Source organism: Dreissena polymorpha, chromosome 2 (genome assembly GCF_020536995.1).
Source record: "Dreissena polymorpha isolate Duluth1 chromosome 2, UMN_Dpol_1.0, whole genome shotgun sequence".
In the NCBI taxonomy this organism is placed as follows: Eukaryota; Metazoa; Mollusca; class Bivalvia; order Myida; family Dreissenidae; genus Dreissena; species Dreissena polymorpha.
Window position 1 is genome coordinate 3,676,465 of NC_068356.1, and position 21,273 is coordinate 3,697,737.

A 21,273-nucleotide genomic window follows, 5' to 3' on the forward strand; every position below is an offset into this window, starting at 1 on the left:
TTCAATATGAGGAATACATGTTTAAAGTTAGATTCAAATCCCTCAATGCAATCCTGAGAAACCAGTCCCCCTGAAGCTCCAGAAATTTAGCCTTTTAGAAACCATTGTAAGTAAGGTTAAAGTACTTTTCATGCTATTTCAAAAGACCATCAAATGATACCATTATCACACTCATTTTGAATTTAACATATTTTTTTATTATTTTAAGTTGAAATTCCTTGTCTGTAGGAATGCTTTCTTTTGTCCTTATGTTTTTTCAAGTCATCAGATGCAGGAATGTTAAAATGATTTTATAAAAAGAAATTAGTTTAGACATGAAATATTATAGTACATGTATTGGCTCTTTTAAGTTCCCTAAATGAGTACACTGACTTATCGCATTACTCTTTTAACAAATGTATGTCTGGTCCAATAAGAAAGCATCAACAAGTGAGAGAAAGGATTTGCAAAAAAATAATATGCTCTTTGAATTGATAAACGCTATCACAAAATATCCTTTGTAACTGTTTGATTAGAAGTATGCCGGATACAAATGTGTTTAGAGAAATGAGTTAAAGTATTTAATTCAAATAAGCCCATTATGTCTAAATTTCCTTTATTGATTAGCACTTTTATGATTGGTCCAAGCATCAGCAGCAGCAAAATAAACACAATTACTTTGTTGATGCGTAATTTTAATGTAATAGTTTTCAGATATATTAATCAATTTAAGTTTCATCAAATAAACATGTGGTAAAACATGATATATTACAAACCAACAAAGCAAGTACCTGTTTTTCTTCATATTAGTAGAAAAAACAGGATTTTGTCAGCGTAGAACATTATTTCTGAAATTTCCTTAAACTGCTAAAAGATATTTCTTTAAACTTTACAAATACTGTGCCTCATCAAACTATTATTGTACCTGAAGACTGGGGAAATCTGGTCCAAGGTTGTATATCATAGCAGGAGCAGGCACTGATGGTGTCTCGATTTCTGAAACACAAGTACCAAGGTAATCCATGAACTTACAACAGACATCAACAGGGCCATTTAATTCCATAAATCAGTTTTAAAAATATGTTAAAAGCCACTATTTCTTACATGGCTACAGGACCAAAAAGGCTCCGGACACTAAAAAGCATTTTTTTCAAGATACAAAGGGCCATAACTCAGTTATTAACAGATGGTGTACAATGCCATTTGGCGTGCATCATCCTCTTATCCATATATAAACTCATACCAAGTTTCAATGAAATCCGCCGAAACACTTCCAAGATATGGCCCCGGACACAAAAGTGCCGGACGGATGGAAAGACAGACAACGCCCAAAACAATATCCCTCCGCCTATGGCGGGGGATAATAAATCAATGCATATTGCCACCAGGACATAATTTTATCACAAAAAAATTAGAGTGTTGACATTTTGTGTCTTTATGACTATTGACCAGGGTGCACACAAGTTGGTTGGTTAAAGTTATTAAATGTTATCAACATATTATATAGAATCAAACAGCGGAACAGTCTTATCACAAGGCCACCAAACAAGCATCTGTTACAAACTAAAAGCACAGGCTGATTTGAAAATGGCATTGCCTGGTCAGGCATTTTGAACATACAATTTTTCACAAGCAATTTTTTTAAGCAAAGTGATCAGGCTAATATTTTACACACCGGTAAATTAAATACTGTGAAACCATTATTATTCGTCCGACATTAATTTTCGCCTTTTTCGTCCTTCGACCGATGGACGAATTCAAGATCCTAACGAACAATCATGTCCCATATTTGAAACAAATAAGACTGAATTACCGTAGGCATGAGGCATTTAAATCCAGCGTAATCCACGCATATAAACAGGGCTTGAAATTAACACTCGCAATATGCGAGAAAAAAAGATTGCAAGGTAAGTTATAAGCCACTAGTATTTTTTGCAAATAAAGAAATAGTGAGAAAAAAAGAGTTATATTGCTTAATGCGTTCGACGGCGTTAACACTAAACCGTAGGTCAATTTTTTTAACGCCCGAATACCCATATGCGGAAGCGTGCACCTTGTTTGTTGACTGGTATACTTATAATACAGATACACAGATGGTATTGATACAAAGAACATGAAACAGTCGACTATTCACACTCAAGTTAAATCCGGGTTTGACACAAAGGGGTGTTCATTATACAGTGTACTGACAACTGACATTTCCTGTAAAACGCGAATGCAACAAGGCTGTATTGAATGCGTCGACTTCGTTTAGGTATAGTAGTGTTGATTAGCGCTAATTGTTAACAACTTTATTACCCATTGTGTGTATTGTGTTTTTCAGGGGTGTTGCAGATTATACAGCCTACACGCGGCGAATCCGGATTAAAGACAATACTATTAAACGCAATTAAAATATGACGATGTGTGATCAACACCTGACTGAAATACATTCTGCGCTTTGTTACAAATTAATGAAGAACATTTTGATTTGTGTTGTGTTGTTTGGTTTTAATTGGCTCCGATAAAGGTAAGATTGTTATCAGTTTGACCGTGATAGTAATGGAAAAAGACTAATTGGAAATTGGCTTCGTTGTTTAAAACACTCGTTAACGATTATTCAGTCCCACTTATCCACTAATCATAACAAAGAACGTGTCAATGACGTAACATAATAAGGGACAGTTACTATCACCTAAAATAACAGACTTGTTAATTGGCATATGCCGAACAAGGCCCACCTCCTGCAAGTGACTACCAAGTGTCACCTCTCTTTCCCCAGCACGATTTTTTCGCATACGCGTATTACATGTATTACAAACAAATCGGACGTTGTTTTTTTTTCAAAACCAGAAATGGCCGAATTTTAGAGCGGACGAAAAAGTCATTTTTATGAAAAGGGCGAAATTTTGTGCCGACGAAAATAAATGGTTTCACAGTCAATGTTTTCACTGTAATTGGCACACTGGAAGGTATTGAATGTTGCATCCCGTCATTTTGGAAATTTTGCTCAAATTATCGACATAAATCAGACATAAACATGTGCATTACGCTTGTTCACAGAATTCAATATAACTTCTGCTATTATTTTACTTAAGTAACCAAAAGACAATGGTTTTCCTTTTGTTCCAGATCCATTGGAAACTTTGAATATTTAGAGTTATCAAAACTAGGTGTAACATTTGAACTACTTTAATTACAAGAGTTGGATATTATAAGTTTTTAAATGTATGAAGAATTGTGGTACTTTATTGAACACAAGTTTGTATGCTTATAAGGGATAACTCTAACATTCTGAAAAAGAAGTATATATTGGTTGAACTAATAAAACACTCAACTTTTCAGAAAGTCAATCTAACGTGACTTTCAGCCCAGGGCTGTTTTTCGACCTGATTTGGGAAAAGGGCCTAGCCTTCCGTTTGAGGGAATAGTTTCAATAAAACGGAGAGGTGAATTAATTTACCAAATGTAACTTAAAATTGGCACACATTGCATCAAAATTTATCTTGAATGGCACTTTTCTTGGGAGAATGGGCTTAAATTAGGCCCCTGCTGAAGAAACAAGAGATGTGTTTGTCAGAAACACAATGCCCCCTATTGCGCCGCTTTGAAGCCATATATTTGACCTTTGAACTTGAAGGATGACCTTGACCTTTCACCACTCAAAATGTGCAGCTCCATGAGATACACATGCATGCCAAATATCAAGTTGCTATCTTCAATAATGCAAAAGTAATTGCAAAACTTCAACCAAGGTTAAAGTTTTGGGACACACAATACATGACAGACAGACAGACAGGCCAAAATCAATATGCCCCCGATCTTTCGATCCAGGGACATAAATAAAAGCCATTCATCAATTTACCCATCTTGTTCTTCTCTTCTCTCAGTCTCTCCTCTTGTATTCGTTCCTCCATCAACCTCTCCCCAAGACGCCTCCGACCGGGTGCCAGTCCCAGGTCAAACTTGACCTGCTGTGACCTCTGAACCATGATCTCCTGTGACATCTCAGCAAACTTCATCACATGCTGAAACAGTGCAATTTATTGTATACACTATTGTGTTGGTTTGAAATAACAGAAAGTCGTGTATTGCCAACCCCAGTTTATGTTTCACCTGCTGTGACATTACATGCTGAAAGAGATATAATTTTTTAACAACGACAGGCAGAACCTATGTTTAATAATAATATTAACCATTCTTCTCTTCCCAGTTGTATGTCTTGAAGATTTAAATTAATTGCATATGTTGGTCTAAGGTATTGGCCTTTACCAGTACCAGTATTATTCCCACACTAACTTTTATTGAATCATAAGGCATTCCTTGTCACATTAAACCCCATAAATAAACTTAGCTTTATTTCAGTATGGCCGCAAAAAATAATTAAGCTCTCAAGCACAGAGCAATGACATCATTGTGTTAACTGTAATGACATCACTTTATGTGAATCATGTGTTTCTGAAAAATTTTGCAATTTTCTTTTGTTGTTTTCCCATTAACTCAAAATGATGAGATATAGAGGATACCAGTTTTTGACTGCAGATTAGCAATATCTTGACTGCAATAAAACATGAACTACTTGCAAAAGCTTATGGTTCTGTATTCAACACTATAATAGTATTCTCTACAAAGAATAAAATTGCCCATACATAAATCTTTCAGTACTTCTTTTGTCAGAAATATAGGTTGTTTTTTTTAGAAAATCTTATTTATATGAGCCGCATTCTGAGAAAACGAGGCTTAATGCATGTGCATTAAGTGTTGTCCCAGATAAGCCTGTGAAGTCAGCACAGGCTAATCAGGGACAACACTTTCCATGCAAATTGAATTTTTACAAAAACCTGACTTCCTTTAAACGTTTAATGTCCTAAAACAGGAAAGTGTCGTCCCTGATTTAACAGTGCATACTGCACAGGAAAATCTGGGACGACACTTAACGCACATGCATTAAACCTCCTTTTCCCAAAGTAAGGCTTAGATGCTTGGTGTCTTTAAAAACCCAAGAACGTACCACAGTCTCGTCATATTCTTCCGCCTTGGGATTCACGCACACCACCATCCTTACGCGACCATCACCATCAAAATAGTTCTTGAACAGGTGCGTTAATTTTGAGTCTCTGTATGGCACCAGTTTCACGGCATTTGGATTCTTCTGGTTCTCTCGGAGGGTTTCCAGGCACGTGCGTAAGGCCATCAGGGTTTGATTGATGTTACCTTAAAGAATCAAGTGATTTTTTTAAATACAATTAAATGAAGTTGGTTCCATGTTTGAGAAAGAGCTGGCCAAAACAGCCATTGAGATTTCACCAAGGCCTACAGTGTTAGATTTGTATTACCTGAAAGTATAAATTGAATTTGTTAAATTCCATGTTGGTGAATATTAAGAAATATTGTTAGCCATAAATTTAATTAAGATTCAAAGAAATCAGTATTTTTTTTTACAAACAAATGTCAGAGCCATTATAAACCATAGTAGCCAAGAAAACTATTCATAACATTCTAAAGTCTAAAGCCAAATCAATGGTCTTATATGAGTGACAAATTTAAACTCTGGCTACAGCCATCAGCAGTCGTGTCAAAGTGAATTTTTCATGAATATCACAACAAGGATACATCTATTGTTTTTTTTGGTAGATTAACGATTTTTTTTCATGAGATAAAAAATATATTTTATCATCACGAATTAAAAACAACAACTGGAAAGCATTTATTAGAACGTAACTCACTGGCTTCCTTGAGCCTGTCTCCCTGGTTCTTGGTGCGGTTGGTACGTTCACTGCCAGCCAAATCCACCAGCGACAACTGGCTCACACAGAGCTTTTCATTGTCCTGAAAGCCGTTCAAATAAAGTGAATATATACAGGATATTTGTAACTTTTGTCACATTATCAGTTTTATTTCATTAGCAGTAAAAGGAACATATATTTTTGAAAGGCAGATGCAGCAGTATAAATAATGGCTTTTTGGGTTGTTTAAAAAGGTGTTATAGACAATTTTGAGCAAAACTTTTTTGTTTTTACCATTCCAATCTTTAAATCTGCTATTTATCACTGATTGTGTAGCTGATTTGAGTGACAACCTCAATGCCAATAGCCTCTTTTCCCAAATCAAGTCCCAAAATGCTCATAGTTTGCCGTGGCATTTGGATGTGGCAGACCTCCAGCAAAAGGCAGGTCACAGATTCAATCCCAAATGTGGGAGAATTCTTTAGATCTTCCTTAAAGACACCAAGTACAGGTTCTGCCAGAAGAAAGAACTTGAGAGTGTTACAATCTACCTGTGGCTTTTGATGCAATAATTTTATTAAACAAATAGCTTTCAGCAAACCTGAATCACTTCTTGACCAGAGGGGTCTAGTGGAGCCTGAACCAGCCGGATGTTGAAGATGCTGTGACTTCTACTGGACTCAGCATTCAAGCATGTGTGGGCCACCTTCCTTCGCTTCTGACCTAATAAAACGTGTAAAAATAATATTTAAATTATAACACAAATGCAAAGACAAATTGGAAATGTTCAACAAAGACAAATTACAAATGTTCAAGTAACCAACACGTTTACAAAACAGTAAAAAAAACACTCTGCTCTAAGATTATCATGCCCAAAGAAATGCGAAAATAATGATTTTTGTTATCATTCTAAATACTGTACTAACAGGTTATACTAGATGGTTTGTACAACAGTTTACAAAACACCCAGTTCACTATTAATTTACTCAGGCATGTAAATTTAAAACAGAATGGCTCTTACCTTTGAACAAAACTTCAAAGGCCTCCTCTGGACTTTTCACCTCCACCTCTGTACAATTATTCACGTACATGTTTTCGCTGGCGTCGTTACGCAGCATCTTCGACTGGGGTGGCCTTTAAACACAGGTTTTCCAGGCGCTTTATTAGACCCAGCAGGTGAGGACATCACTTGACAATTGTTACTTAAACATGCTATAATACCCAACTTCAATCCTAAAAAGTTTAAATATTATATTCCCCACTTATCTTTTTTAAGAATTGGCAGTATTCAAACTCGAATGAACTAGAGCTTTGTCACAGATGTGACAAATACCCCCACATGCCGCATTGACACAGAATATTTTACATGTTGTCTTCACAAATAAACAGCGGACACCATGCTCAATGTGTCCCTGTGACCTAGTTTTTGGTCCGGCATGGCCCATGTTCGACTTGACCTACACATCATCTAGATACAACTTCTGGTCAAGTATGGTGAAGATTGGATGAAAACTACTTGAATTAGAGAGTGGACACCATGCTCAATGTTTAAAACGCACTAAGTGACCCTGTAACCTAGTTTTTTACCTGCCATGACCCATGTTAGAACTTTACCTAGACACCATCTACATACATCTTTTGACCAAGTTTGGTGAAGCTCGGATGAAAACTGCTTGAATTAGAGAGCAGACACCATGCTCAATGTTTAAAACGCACTAAGTGACACCGTGACCTAGTTTTTGACCCCACATGACCCATATTCGAACTTGACCTGGACATCATCTAGATACAACTTCTGACCACGTTTGGTGACGTTCTGATAAAAACAACTTGAATTAGATAGTAGAGCTGCAACGATTCCCCAACAGCCCAATTCGATTTCGATTTCAGACACTCCGATACCGATTGTTCCGATTCGATTCATTTTTCAACCTAGTTTTATCATGTATTCACTCTTCTGCCTCAAAATAAACATTTCTCATCAAATGTGTTGCATACCTAGATATATTGGGCATTTGTGTGTTTGTTTGATATAGTTTTGTTGGTTCAACAGTGTTTTAAAAACTGTTGAAAGTGGGTTGAATTAACATTTGTAAGAAATATTTAGCAGGAAACTGCCAATTTTCTGTCAAATTATGAGGTCAATATTTCAATAAAACACATAAAAATGAATAGCAAATTAGGAGCTCAATATTAATATCATTAAACTTCTGACTAGAAGATTGTGTTGACAACACAATAATATAATAAATAAATAAATAATAATAAGAACATCTGGAGTCAGTGGAGTAATAGTACTATCAGCCCACTTGAGTAGTTGCACTGGTGCTACCTCCTGCTAATTTACGTTATGTTTGCATTTGACATGTTGCATTAGATCAGTGGTTGAGCCAGACTTAGGGTACGCCACGTCTGTGAAGCACAGTTTACACGTAGCTTTATCGGGAGGGCTACCATCCCGAAACCCAAAATACTGCCACACTTTTGATTTTAGCTATTTTGGCGCATCTGATAATTTCAATTTGTTGGCCACAACTTTTTCAGCCATTTTGACGCTTTTTCCGAAAGTAGACCGTAACGCGCTTATTGCTTGGATGACTAAAGTAATAAGTAACCAATCACGCGCGTCGTAATTACAGGCAAAGATAAAACCTATACCTTCCTGTATCAAATAGTCCGAGTACAGCGCACTTTACGTGTCTATGTCTATATGTTAAAGAATCGAATCAAATTTGGTAGGGTTGGTATCGTAATCGAATCGACGCATTTAAAACCGATTTTCGATGCATCGGATCGAATCATTGCAGCTCTATAAGAGAGTGGACACTTAATACGGACCGACCGACGAGCTCACTCCTATATACGGCCCTAAACTTCATTTGTGGGGGTATAATAAAAGTATCAGCTTTTTTCAGTTTGAAAATAGAAGGATACTTATCCCTTTATAACACATTTAATATAAAAATGTTTCTTTGCTGGTTTCTAATGCTTAAAACAAAAGCATGATGTTGATAATATTCTAACATAGCTCAATTTTGCTCAGAGCAACGACTTATACAACTTTAAGATTTTCATTCACATTAATGAAATTCCAAATTTGTACAAAATTGATGCTAATTTTCCTTATTTTATTGGAACTCGCCAATCCCAAATAAGCAGGGGTGTAAAATTTGACTTGCCTGCTTAAATAACTCATATTTTGCTCAGGGCAGATACAAATATCAGACAGGCTGCCCAACAGACCACCCCTTTTTATGATTAGTTATTTTATTTTTTTGCTTCTTCGGTAGCCCATCATCAGACTTTGAAGCATTCAATAGTCATACATTAATCAAAGTGTTTGTTATGCAGACTGCCACTTGCAGCACATGGGTGTATTTTGTGTATGGATACTTTGTAGTTTCCTGCATAATAATGTCAAAAAATGTTATTACGTGCAAATTTATTAGGAAAATATTAAATGTTATGGTATAAAGGACTGTGGGCAGATGGCACTGCAAGACAAGCAGCTTAAAAATTGTACATGGCTACCTGACTTTCTTGTAACATGTGATGACTTACTTGTAACCTGTAATGACTTTCTTGTAACCTATGATGACTTACTTGTAACCTGTGATGTTATCATAAGGAAGCTCCTCCAGTAGATCATACACATAGTTGTTGTAGATCTCTATATAAGACACAAAGACAGCATAGGTGTTGTCTTCATCTACGTCAGCTACTTTTGTTGGGTCTGCCATTCTGCCTGTGTCTCGAACAAAATCGCTCTTGTCCCTAAAATTAAATAATTACAATACTCGATATCAGTCAATATAAAGCAAACAACTTGTTTTCAGTCTTATCCATACAAGTATTCACTGACGTTGTACAGTAAATACAATACAAATATTTATTTTACAAAATCATTTCACCTTAAAGCTATTTCTTATCATAGCAATGGTAAGATTCATGTTCCAGGGGTGTGATTGAGGTAAAGCCTGAGGGGAGGAAAATTCTGTGGACTTTTTTTAACTACACCAATCGAGTGCATAACCCAAAATAAGGTCAACAATGTAACAGTGTTCAACTAACGACAATTTACCACGGGATCCGTACTTCATGATTTCTTCACATGGAATATGACTTAAGCCTTAACAAGACAGTCGATCTTCCGCACCCATTCAAACAGTGTTATCACTTTCTGATTTATATCCACTGTTGTTTCTTCCCTTTCCCATTAAAATATATTTTTTAATCTCCCAGATTTTGTGATATTCGTTCGTTCGTTCAATAATCTTCATTTTCGCTTAACAAAGGAGCCATGTGCAAACAAATCAGCAAACAAACATGAATCACATGTCAAAAGACCAATTTTAATTGGAAGATTGGGAAACGACAGCCAATGAAATCGCTCGTTTAAAAATAACACTCACAAAATACACCCGCGGAATCGGTCGTACCCCCCTCCTCCAATTTTTTTTACGAATTAACGCGAACAGCGGGAATGACCCCCAGATAACCCTTACGAATTCACGATATTCACGGAAATGACCCCTGGATAACCCGATCTGCGGAAAAATCACACCCCTGATGTTCTTATGATGCGTCTGTTTATGTCAAGTTACTATAATAGGGCAATTATCTCAAAGACAAAGCACTTCCATATAGTTTTCCCCTATCTATTATTTCTGGCATTGCATACTAAGCTTCACGATTCAATCAAAAAAGCTGTAGATATAGTAAACATATATAAGAAAAGTGAGAGTTGTTTCTATGTATGAAAATGCTAAACAGCCACTTAATGGGTCCTTTTTTCCAACATTTTTCAACATTTGAGAAAATTATGTGGAATGAATGCTCATGGCCGGTCCTTGTCGTACTTTCTGGTGGTGCCAGGAGTCTTAGGGGCCAGCCCCGGCAGTATGTCCTTCTTTTGTCGCTCAACCATGGCATCGGCCTCGCTCTGCACCTCGAAACCGTTCAGCTTGTCCGGCCTGAACACCTGCACAGAACAGACTTGAAGTTTGAACAACAAGAGTACAAGGATGGTCCACAGTCACAGGCTATGCTAATTTAAGAGCTGTTTTTATCATTTTACTGTTTGCCTGATTATGATTCAGGGCAGACATTATTAAAGGCCAAAGAGACTTGATTTTTATAACTTATTATTATTTTTTAGGAAATGATAAACTCACAGTAACTTAATTTTAGATGTGTGTTTTAAAAACTTTATGTTAAGCTTGAACAAAATATTATTAGTGTACTGACCAACTCCCCACTTTGCATCATATCAAAAAATTATATTTTTAAACAAGGAATGTGTTTGTCAGAAACACTATGTCCCCTTGTGCGCCGCTTTGACTTTATTTTTTTGTCCATTGACCTTGAAGGATGACCTTGACCTTCCACCACTCAAAATGTGCAGCTCCATGAGATACACACGCATGCCAAATATGAAGTTGCTATCTTCAATATTGCAAAAGTTATGGCAAATGTTAAAGTCTGATCAAACCAACAGACAGACAGACCGACAGACTAACAGACAGGGCAAAAACAATATGTTCCCCACTACAGTGGTGGGAGACATAAAAACTACTAGTATCCCAATAAACAACATACCAGTTCAAATATGCAACAGACCCTTCGCAATAAACAAATAATCCTAAACAAACTGTCAATATTGTGAATTAAGGTTTAAGAACTCTAAAATAGACTAATATGACATTTTGATTTTCTGTTCCTTCTTTGCATACTTCCTATCGTATGGAATTCTGCATCCAAAATCACTGTTTAAGGTAGCGCACCTCTAATGATTTCCCGCGATATCTTCGAAGGTTGAAGAGCCTACTATTAGGTGCCGTAGCCTAGTGGTTAAGGCGATAGACTAGAAATCTTTTGGGATATTCCCGCGCAGGTTCGAATCCTGCCGACGACATATACTTTTTTGCGACGCGTTTTATTTATTTTCTAACGTAATTTGATTTAATATGGCATATAAGCTATATTTATTGTTAAATATGTTGCAATTTTTATGCACATTCTTCAATTTTTAAAATTAAAACGTTATGGCGAAATTGGGTGATTTTCTGTTGAAAATACGAACCATGCATGTTGCATTTTTATTTTTAATTTCAAAAAGTAAACGGTAAATCTGTCTATTTCTTGGTATTTTTGCTGTATATAGTGTTTCTATAAAAACAAAGTTTAAAATATGACGTAAATGATACTATTTTGAATTTTATGACACTTTGTTTTTAACCGACCCAATTTTTACTTGGCTGAAATCACTTACATTTCATGGCGCTCTTCCATAGATAAAAATTTGTAAAAAATAAATGTCTGTAAAAGAATACTTATTTCATCTTGTTTAAACTTTAAACACCTTTACAGCATCTGTACACACCAACTGCATGCCCATATTTGGAAATTTGAATGAATTATGGAACTTTTATATACCCCAGGGGTGAAAATAAACTGGACAAAAGCCGAGCGTGGGGGTGGTTTTGAAAAAATCGGAATATTTTTTTAAAAAGCATGGAAAGCCTACCTACAAATTTGCATGTAGTTCAGTGAAATGATGCTGATTAAGAAAATAATTACTTAGATTATATTTGGATATGTGCCCATTAGAGGTGCGCTACCTTAAGAAAAATTTACAGACATTCCAAGTTGAAAAACACTCAAACTTCTTTCCCAAATTTTATAGCAAAATTCAATCTTATGAACCTAAATATTTTAAGGCAAGACTTATTTGGTATATATTGATACCAGAATCTTAATGCCATGTAAATGCCTTCCTGACAGCAAATTAGGGGTAACAAGTAAAATAAAGAAAATACAAGCAAATAAAGTGTTGTTATCTCCCCTCAGAAAACCAGAAAAAAATACCAATCTCCAATTGTTAGTAATTTAAAAAATAATTTCTTCAAAAATAATGGCAGAACGAAAAATATTTCATTTTTTTTTCACACAGTTCCAGATTCACTTGCAAGGGTACCCTCGTTTGCACAAATTAATATGCTGTAACCATGCTGAAATTGATCATCTAAACAGTTGCATAAACAATTATAAATATCGTATTTATATACAGCTATCAAAAACTGCTGAAAAGTATGAATAATATGTAGTACATCATTTGTAAACAAAAGCAATCAGGCCCAAAATAGTTCACATTAATTGGATCATATTGCTCCAATATGCATTGATGTTTAGAATAACATAGTTTATATATAGAATAGTTCAATTATGTAAACATATGTTTTTGAATATGTAAATGATGTAGAGTTAAAAATCAACAAAAAAACAATTTGCTTACATGGTGGCGGTGCCTACACAGATCAGGACAGAATTACTCACAACAAGCTTGATACTGAAACACGTTTCTATAATTAATACCACAGGGGGAATTTTTACTGGGGAAATAAATGGACTTATTCAAACTTTTTTTTTTTAATGTCATTTAATGTTTACATTTACAAAACAATACTTATTGAAAAGTCTAAAATAAGTATACAGGGGTGTCTATTGTCCAGGAGGTCTGGGCACACAGGTCCCCAACAGTGATAAAAGCCCCCCCCCCCCCCACCAGCCCTCACTTATTGAACTATTTTATAGTCTTTCAAGTTGCATTTTCTGGTGAATACTATGCGTAATATTATAAATCACGCCGTCTGTATCACCGCATGTGTATTCGTGAATCTATGTTTGTTTATTAAGGACGTCAAACATAAATTACATTCAAACAAGGGACAAAATTGTCACAAAACCAGGTTTTCATTGTGAAAAAAAAATCTGATAAAGGGAGAAAACTCAAACTGAACTTTTGAAATAAACAAACAAAATTAACCCCCTTTGTAAGTTTGTTTTTTTTTAAAATCTATTTTTAGTCGTGGCGACCTTGACATTGGAGATATTGACGTGATTCTTTCGTGCGACACACCGTCCCATGATGGTGAAGAAATGGGCCAAATGATTTTAAAATCTCACAATGAATGACATAGTTATGGCCAGGAAAAGCTCATTTATGGCCATTTTTGACCTTTGAACTCAAAGTGTGACCTTGACCTTGGAGATATCGACGTAATTAATTTGCGCGACACACCGTCCAATGATGGTGAACAAATGTGCCAAATGATTTTAAAATCTGACAATGAACGACATAGTTATGGCCCGGACAAGCTTGTTCCGCCCGCCCGCCAGCATTCGCCAATCTAATAACCAGTTTTTTCCTTCGGAAAACCTGGTTAAAAAATGTAAGTTTTGCACATGAAAAATAATTAGCATATCGTTTGAATGCTGAAAAATGAAAAGCATTTACCTAGCAAATACGAAATCTGGTTGATATATTGCTTTACAATATGCTATTGATCTGCTTTACTTTGCTAATTGATCACTAAGAATATTTCATGATGGTGGATATGTGCAATGTTTCATTTTTTGCGAGTTACCTTTCATGTCTGTGTCAATTAAAAATAAATAAATAAAATACCGGGCAAAATCTGTACCTAGCGCAAATTTCCAGAAAGACGATGAAGCTTTAACAAATATACTAATTTCGTTCGCAATTGATCGCGCTTTCAAAGAATTTCCCCCTAAGATTTCTGGATAATTTACACCCCTGGTATATAAGCAATAAAAAACATCAATAAAATGAGTTTGCCTCTAACGGACATTGGATGAATATAAAGAAGTGAAACTCGAGATGCTCCAGCAGCATTGCATTCTTATTATACAACATTTCGTGGACCTTTATTTATCATAACATGGCAAGTGACCAATGGCCAAAACAGTATGGCACAATACAAAACAATATACACATATACTGTGAAACCATTATTATTCCTCAGGCATTAATGTTCGTCTTATTCGTAAGTGGACCGAGTGATGAATTTAAGATTCAAACAAATAATTCTTTCCAATTTAAAACAAAATTAAGACTAAATTTCGCAGGCATGAGACATTAAAATCCAATGTAATCCACGTGTTCTCACTTTGCCTGTTTCGTAGTCAAGATAAATCCGTTTTTGACACAAAGGGGTGCACATTACACAGAGCACTTAACTGACACATGTCATTGCTGTAAAATTCGGCTGCAGTTAAGCTGTATTGAATGCATCGACTTTGTTTAAGTAGCATAGTCATAAAAAGCGCTAATTGTTAACAACTTTATTACCCATTGTGTGTAGTGTGATCTTCAAGGGTGTTGACTAATTGGCAATTGGCCTCGTTGTTTCAAACACTCATTAATGGTTATTCAGTCCCGATTATCCGCTAATCCAGGCTGTCAAGTGACCTTTTTTCAAAAAGTAGGAAAAAATAGGAACTACTTTTGCAAGAAAAGTAGGAAAAAATTAGGAAAAAGTAGGAACTTTTCCCTCAAAAGTAGGAATACATAATACTAATTTTTTAGACACAGGTCCAGGAAACATAGCTTGAAACAGAGCAGGAGTGCCATCACATGTTCTGTATGGATACCCACTTAAAGCTACCTTAAGGGCCCAGAAGATTTCAGCCTTTTGTATCTGTTCCTTGTGTGATGGTTGTACTTGCATACAGATAGATTTATCCCCACCACCCTGAGAGCTGCTTGGCTTTGGGGCACTTCCACGCTTTTGTGAATTATCATGCATGTATTTCATGTTTTCCTTGTGTTTTTATCCATCTGCATGACTTATCAGTTGATTAGCACCAGAATTACAACAAGATGGACTTCATTCAGACAGTATAATATCTTGCAAACTCATTGCCGGTATCTCTCTTGCACCATGATTCAAGTGTTTTCCACTGTTGTCCAACTTTTCCATCCATGAAGGGTTAAACTTTGTTTTCCCACTAGGCATTTTAGCGCTTATAGTGTATCTATGATAATTAAGTTTCAAGCAAAGCTACCCTGATAAAGAAGTAAAATTAGATGCTGTTCATTTTGGTGTATCATCAAATAAGTGGTTAGAGGTCTTCTGTGTATCGATATAAAAATGGTAATATATTGTGCATGTTATATCCTTAAGCAGAAGACCAAATTTATTTAGTGATACACCAACTTGTTGTTCAAGATTAATACTAGTATATAAAGCAGTGTCAATGCTCTGCTACAGCTACATTGTGAAACCTTTAAATTGACAATAGGGTGCAGTTATAATAACTTAAGTTACATTCAAAATGACTGGTCATTGCAGAGCAGATTTTGCAACTGGAGATAGGACCTTATCACCTGACATCTTTTATGACATCATTGATTGGGCAATGAAACAGTTGCACTACATTGTTTATTCCAGTTTCAAATAATGGTTTTTACATTATTGATGACTTCGCGGGAGTGTAATAATGCTGTTAAATAATTTTAATACTACGCTTTAACACCTTGAAGTTACTTCACTAGCTATGGCATCATTAGACAAGAATTGTGTTTGTCAGAAACACAATGCCCACTATTGCGCCGCTTTGAAATAAAATTTCAATATATCATTTGACAGGTTTAGAAATTATCTCCCTTTTAAAGCTTATTACTTTCCTTGGATTGTATTTTTTTACTTTTGACCTTGAAGGATGACCTTCACCTTTCACCACTCAAAATGTGCAGCTTCATGAGATACACATGCATGCCAAATATCAAGTTGCTATCTTTTATATTGCAAAAGTTATGGCCCATATTAAAGTTCTCGGACGGACACACAGACAGACAGACAGACAGACAGACAGACAGACAAACCGACTAACAGTACAACTGCTATATGCCACATTACCGGGAGCATAAAAATGTATCAGGGCATTTAGGCTCTGTGCATTTATCTTTAATTACTAAACATGATGTACCTTTGATATCAATAGAACATCATATCCGTTGTCATGTAATACAGAATTTATTACATTATATTTGTAAATGATGAAAACTCGGCAAAGCATCAGTTTTATCTTTTTCCAATAACTTGTGTAATAAATTCCATATTACATAACCACTCATACAATACATGGTATCTCTATATTTCTACATTCCAAACAGCAATATCATGTAAACATGCATAAGGTTTGGTCAAATTGTTGTCAATGGAAACAAAATAAAACTGGAATAAACAATTGGTTCCCTCAGCTCTTGCATCACTGGGAACTGTGTAAGGTAGTGAAGTCTGCAGTGAACAAATGCTAAGGAAGTAAACAAGGCACTATTGTTACTTAAAAAAAAACTTGTCAATAATTTCATAAGTTACATAAGAAATAAATATTTATGCTTCCTGAAGAGGTGCTAGCAGACAGTCAGCATGGGTTTGTTTGAGGGTTAATTGTCAGGTCTCATCTAGATGAATGCAAATAAACAGGGATACAGTCATGCCAAAGATTCGTTCATACTGCAAGTTTACTAAATAAACTCTTAAAAAAAATATTCTCAATTGAAAATGAAAAAGTAGGAATAGTAGGAAGATTTGGTAAAAAAATAGGAAAAAGTAGGATCCTGATGAAAAAGTAGGAAATAGTAGGAAATAGTAGGAAAAAGTATGACCGCTTGACAGCCTGCTAATCATAACAATGAACTTGTCAATTGCATACAATAATAAGGGCCCATTACTATCATGTGATAACAAAAGCCTATTTAATTGGCACGTGACAAACAGGCCTCCCAAAAGTCCACCCTTTTCTCCACCACAAAATGTGTCGCAAGCGCTAAACCGCGAATTATTGCGGACAAGTATTTCAACCTAATTGGATATGGACTGAGGCATTTTTTTTAAATAAAAAATTTGCGAATTTAAGTGCAGACGAAAATAAATGGTTTCACAGTAATAGAATAAAGCTGGGGTCACCGCCTTGCAACGGTCAATGCAAAGCACTCAGGGGTTCAACCAGTTTAAGAGCGCTCAACTTCACACTTGGCCCAGCAATATTCATGATACATATAAGTGTATTTATAAAATTAAACCTCATAGCATTGTAACTCAAATAAAACAATAACAAGAGTTTGTCACAGTAGTGCCAAATCCTCGCCGAAATGTGTTTGCTTGTATGAGAACATTTGTTTTAGAGTAGAATAATAATAAAGGGAGATAATTCAAAAACTAAGGTACATATAGTTATGGTTCTTAGTCACTGCACAGTAGATTTAGAGTTATGCTCCGAACAAAAAAATACTTTTAAATTAAATAAATGGAGATAATTAAAAAACTAAGGGAGATAAGAGTTATGGTTCTTAGTCACTGCACTTCTCCTAGTTGCCACCTGTTTATATTTCAAGTTTTAAGTAAATCCCTTCAGTAGATTAAGAGTTATGCTCCGGACACTGAAATTAAATAAAGGGAGATAATTAAAAAATAAGGTAGATAGAGTTATGGTTCTTAGTCACTGCACTTCTCTTACTTGCCATCTGTTTATATTTCAAGTTTCAAGTAAATCCCTTCAGTAGATTTAGAATTATGCTCCGGACAAAAAAATACTTTGAAATTATATAAAAGGGGAGATAATTCAAAAACTTAGGTAGATAGAGTTATGGTTCTTGGTCAATGCACTTCTCCTAGTTGCAATCTGTTTATATTTTAAGTTTAAAGTAAATCCATTGAATAGATATGGAGATATGCTCTGGACAAAGTTTCGGAAGGACGGACAGACGGACGCACAGACAGACGGAGACTATTACTATATCCCCTCGAACAAAAATTCGGCAGGGATAATAAAAAGGGAATTAAAACAAATTTTTTAAATAAAATTCATTTTAATTATTAAATACTTACCTGTTATCGTATGCTTATACTTTCCAAGGGGAAATAACTCATCCGGAATGTTAACTGGGAATCCGCCACCTCAATACCGTAATACAGGCCAGGTTAAACATAGTGCATTGCAACCTAGCCAAAAATCGGTAACCAACCCTCAATATTCTTTCAATATATATACAAAAATATTAATCGAATAGCGGGGTGGGAGATGGGACTTACCGATAACAGGTAAGTATTAAATAATTAAAATGAATTTTATTTAAAAAATTTGTTTTAATGTCATAAATACTGACCTGTTATCATATGCTGATTTTGAAGCTGCGGTGGGAAGGTTCGTATATATTTTCCCAACACAGTAGAACCCATAAACAGGGTTATCAGCTAATGATATCAAGTAATCTTCGTTAAAACGGTATTAATTATGACTTCTCGGACAGAGTAATATGTCTATGTCGTAATGAAGACACTACCATTAGTGAAACCACAACAAGCCCAAACATATACAAATTGTATTGTTGGCACTTCAGAAAACGAAGATAAAAAGATGACAAAGGTGGTCGGATTCCTCCAGTAAACAGCTTAGAGCACGTCAAAAAGTGGGGTGTGATTAATATATGCCCACAAAACAGACAGAGCTCTTAATTCATGCGGTCAGATCCTAAAAAGAAATGAATCCTTAGATAGGATAAGAGTAACTTTCCTTAGTCGAGGTCTAACCCCGAGAAATAGAAGCCGCAGACAAATCTCCCCCCCCCCCTTTTTTGGGGAAATGAAGAGTGTCTTTTGAGAACCTCGAATGAACTTCCGACTAACACTGCTGAGATAGAACTTCAAAGCCCTGATTGCCCAAAGAAGTTTATCCTCATCTTCATGACTACCAGTTTAAGAAAAAACTTGGAAACTTGAAGGTAGAAGCCATATAGAGGACTTGATATTAAGCAAGGAATCCTGGCTGACACAACAAAGCGAAAACGACAATAGATCCAACTGGAATTGGTCGTATTCAACAGAAAAAGCATGAGTTTCACTTCTCTGTATGGTAAAAGCCATAATAAGAAGGAAAACCGTCTTAAAATTATATTGGAACTGTTAATAAGCCTGATGAAAAAGGTTCATAGGGAGCTCATTAAGCATCCCAACATGTAACACAAGTCAAAACTGCTTAAGAAGGTAAAGGAACGAAAAACATAGTGTTGACGTTCCATAGTTTGGATCAGTTCCAAAATAGGTAAGACAGCACAGAGTTGCAATGACTTACACAAAACAAGGTATACGAAAGCATAATCTCTATCCTTTGATGAAGAAAAGAACAAATTTCTTATTATCAAGAAAAAGATGAGAAAAACCTCTATGCATCTAGCAGAGTGATTAAGGTAATAACTATGCTCTCGAATACCCAGTCAAAAATGAATTTCCATAGAACCTTTATACAGTTCTGATGGAATTATCCTTGCACAAGTAACAAGGATTGAAACTCTAACAGAAAAACATTCTTCTGTAGAGATAACTAAAAGTTATTAATGGCCAGACATGTAGTGGCACATGTTTGGATCAGTAAAAATATGTCTCTCCGAGATATGATCTTTGACCTGTGAAGAAGTTTCCTGAAAATAATTGTACAAGTGACTTCAAAGGTCGTAGAACCATAATCCCATGGTTCATTAAGTATATTGCATGAAATTATGGCAAAAACTCAGTTATTGCAAAAACTCACCAAGAAGGCAAGATATTCCAGTTTATGTCAATGGACGAATGTATAACAATCGCACACCCTGCTGGATCAATTTCTGTGAACTGCATTATTGACGTTGTTCAGCATACCAGTATACACTGCGATATACGATCGCATAACCCTAATTACTAGCGTTTGATGATAAACAACATTCTTTGATATACTATGTACACAATGCAATTTCCCTGGCGCGCATGCGCAATTACATTATTTGAACCCAGCGGAAAAATAATTCGAAAGAAAGAACTGCTGGACAAAACGTCCAACAGGGCGTTGAGACGACCTCGTATGAGTAAGACAATAGAGAAAATTTGTTGTTCTTGCAAAGAACGAATAAGTTCCTGATTTCCAGTTGCAAGGAGTGATAATATGATCACCTCCGTGTCTGTAAGTAAACCACGACCGATGTGTGATAGTTGAAACCATCACAAAGGAATCGTGAAAATGTGTTGTAAATGAAAAACAGCTAAAAAGAATTTTCGCTTTTCAAGATGTAGATGTGCAGGTGATATTCATTAGGATACCACATAATTGAGAAAATCAAGATACGTTGTTCTATGTGATCGTCCATAACCTTCTCTGCTCACATCTGTATAAGATGTAAGGAAGACTGGTAGAATAAACTATATTCTTGCCAAGAAAATCTTCTAGTCTAGACACCACTGAATAGTGGTAAATAATGACAAAAAGATGGAAATCTGTGTCATTGAATAATCCCGAGATTAATACAATTATCTTAAAAATAAAGCTGAAACGGACGTAAGAAAAGACGTCTCAGCAGAAGGACCGGTGACCGGTTAATACCGACCGGTGACTGGAACCATTTGTCAAGGATGGATGGGCAAAGAAACCACGGCAAGCCGAACTTTATCACTCCAAACACACTTGAAAATTGGTAGAATAGGACAGTGTTTAACACTTATAAGTGTATGACCTATCTACAGAATATAGCCTCTTCTTGAACCAATAACAGGCGCCTTTAAAATCCTGGATAATACAGGTCGCGAAGTCATCGATTTGCAGGGTTTTTTTTGGCCCGATTTTATAGCCGAAATTCGGCTATGTTCCCAATCCCAAAAAGTATACTTGTTTCCCAAAATGTGGCAAAAAATTCCCAATTCCCCCCCCCCCCCTCAAAAAAAAAAAAATTTTTTTTTTTTTTAGAAAGAAGTCTAAT

The 21,273-nt window shown here is 35.7% G+C and overlaps 1 protein-coding gene across 2 annotated transcripts in view; it reads right to left on the reverse strand.

Annotated features, from left to right (window-relative positions):
* The window catches only part of LOC127865649 (kinesin-like protein KIF23), an 85,515-nt gene that overhangs the window by 32,541 nt on the left and 31,701 nt on the right, over positions 1–21,273 (reverse strand). For both annotated transcript variants that reach the window (XM_052405556.1, XM_052405555.1), the window contains exons 6-13: positions 10,544–10,665; positions 9,288–9,458; positions 6,706–6,818; positions 6,286–6,407; positions 5,685–5,787; positions 4,970–5,172; positions 3,824–3,986; positions 905–975 (exon numbers count right to left, since the gene is read on the reverse strand). In XM_052405556.1, the coding sequence (XP_052261516.1) occupies positions 905–975; positions 3,824–3,986; positions 4,970–5,172; positions 5,685–5,787; positions 6,286–6,407; positions 6,706–6,818; positions 9,288–9,458; positions 10,544–10,665 (1,068 nt within the window). The remainder of the gene's footprint in view (positions 1–904; positions 976–3,823; positions 3,987–4,969; positions 5,173–5,684; positions 5,788–6,285; positions 6,408–6,705; positions 6,819–9,287; positions 9,459–10,543; positions 10,666–21,273) is intronic.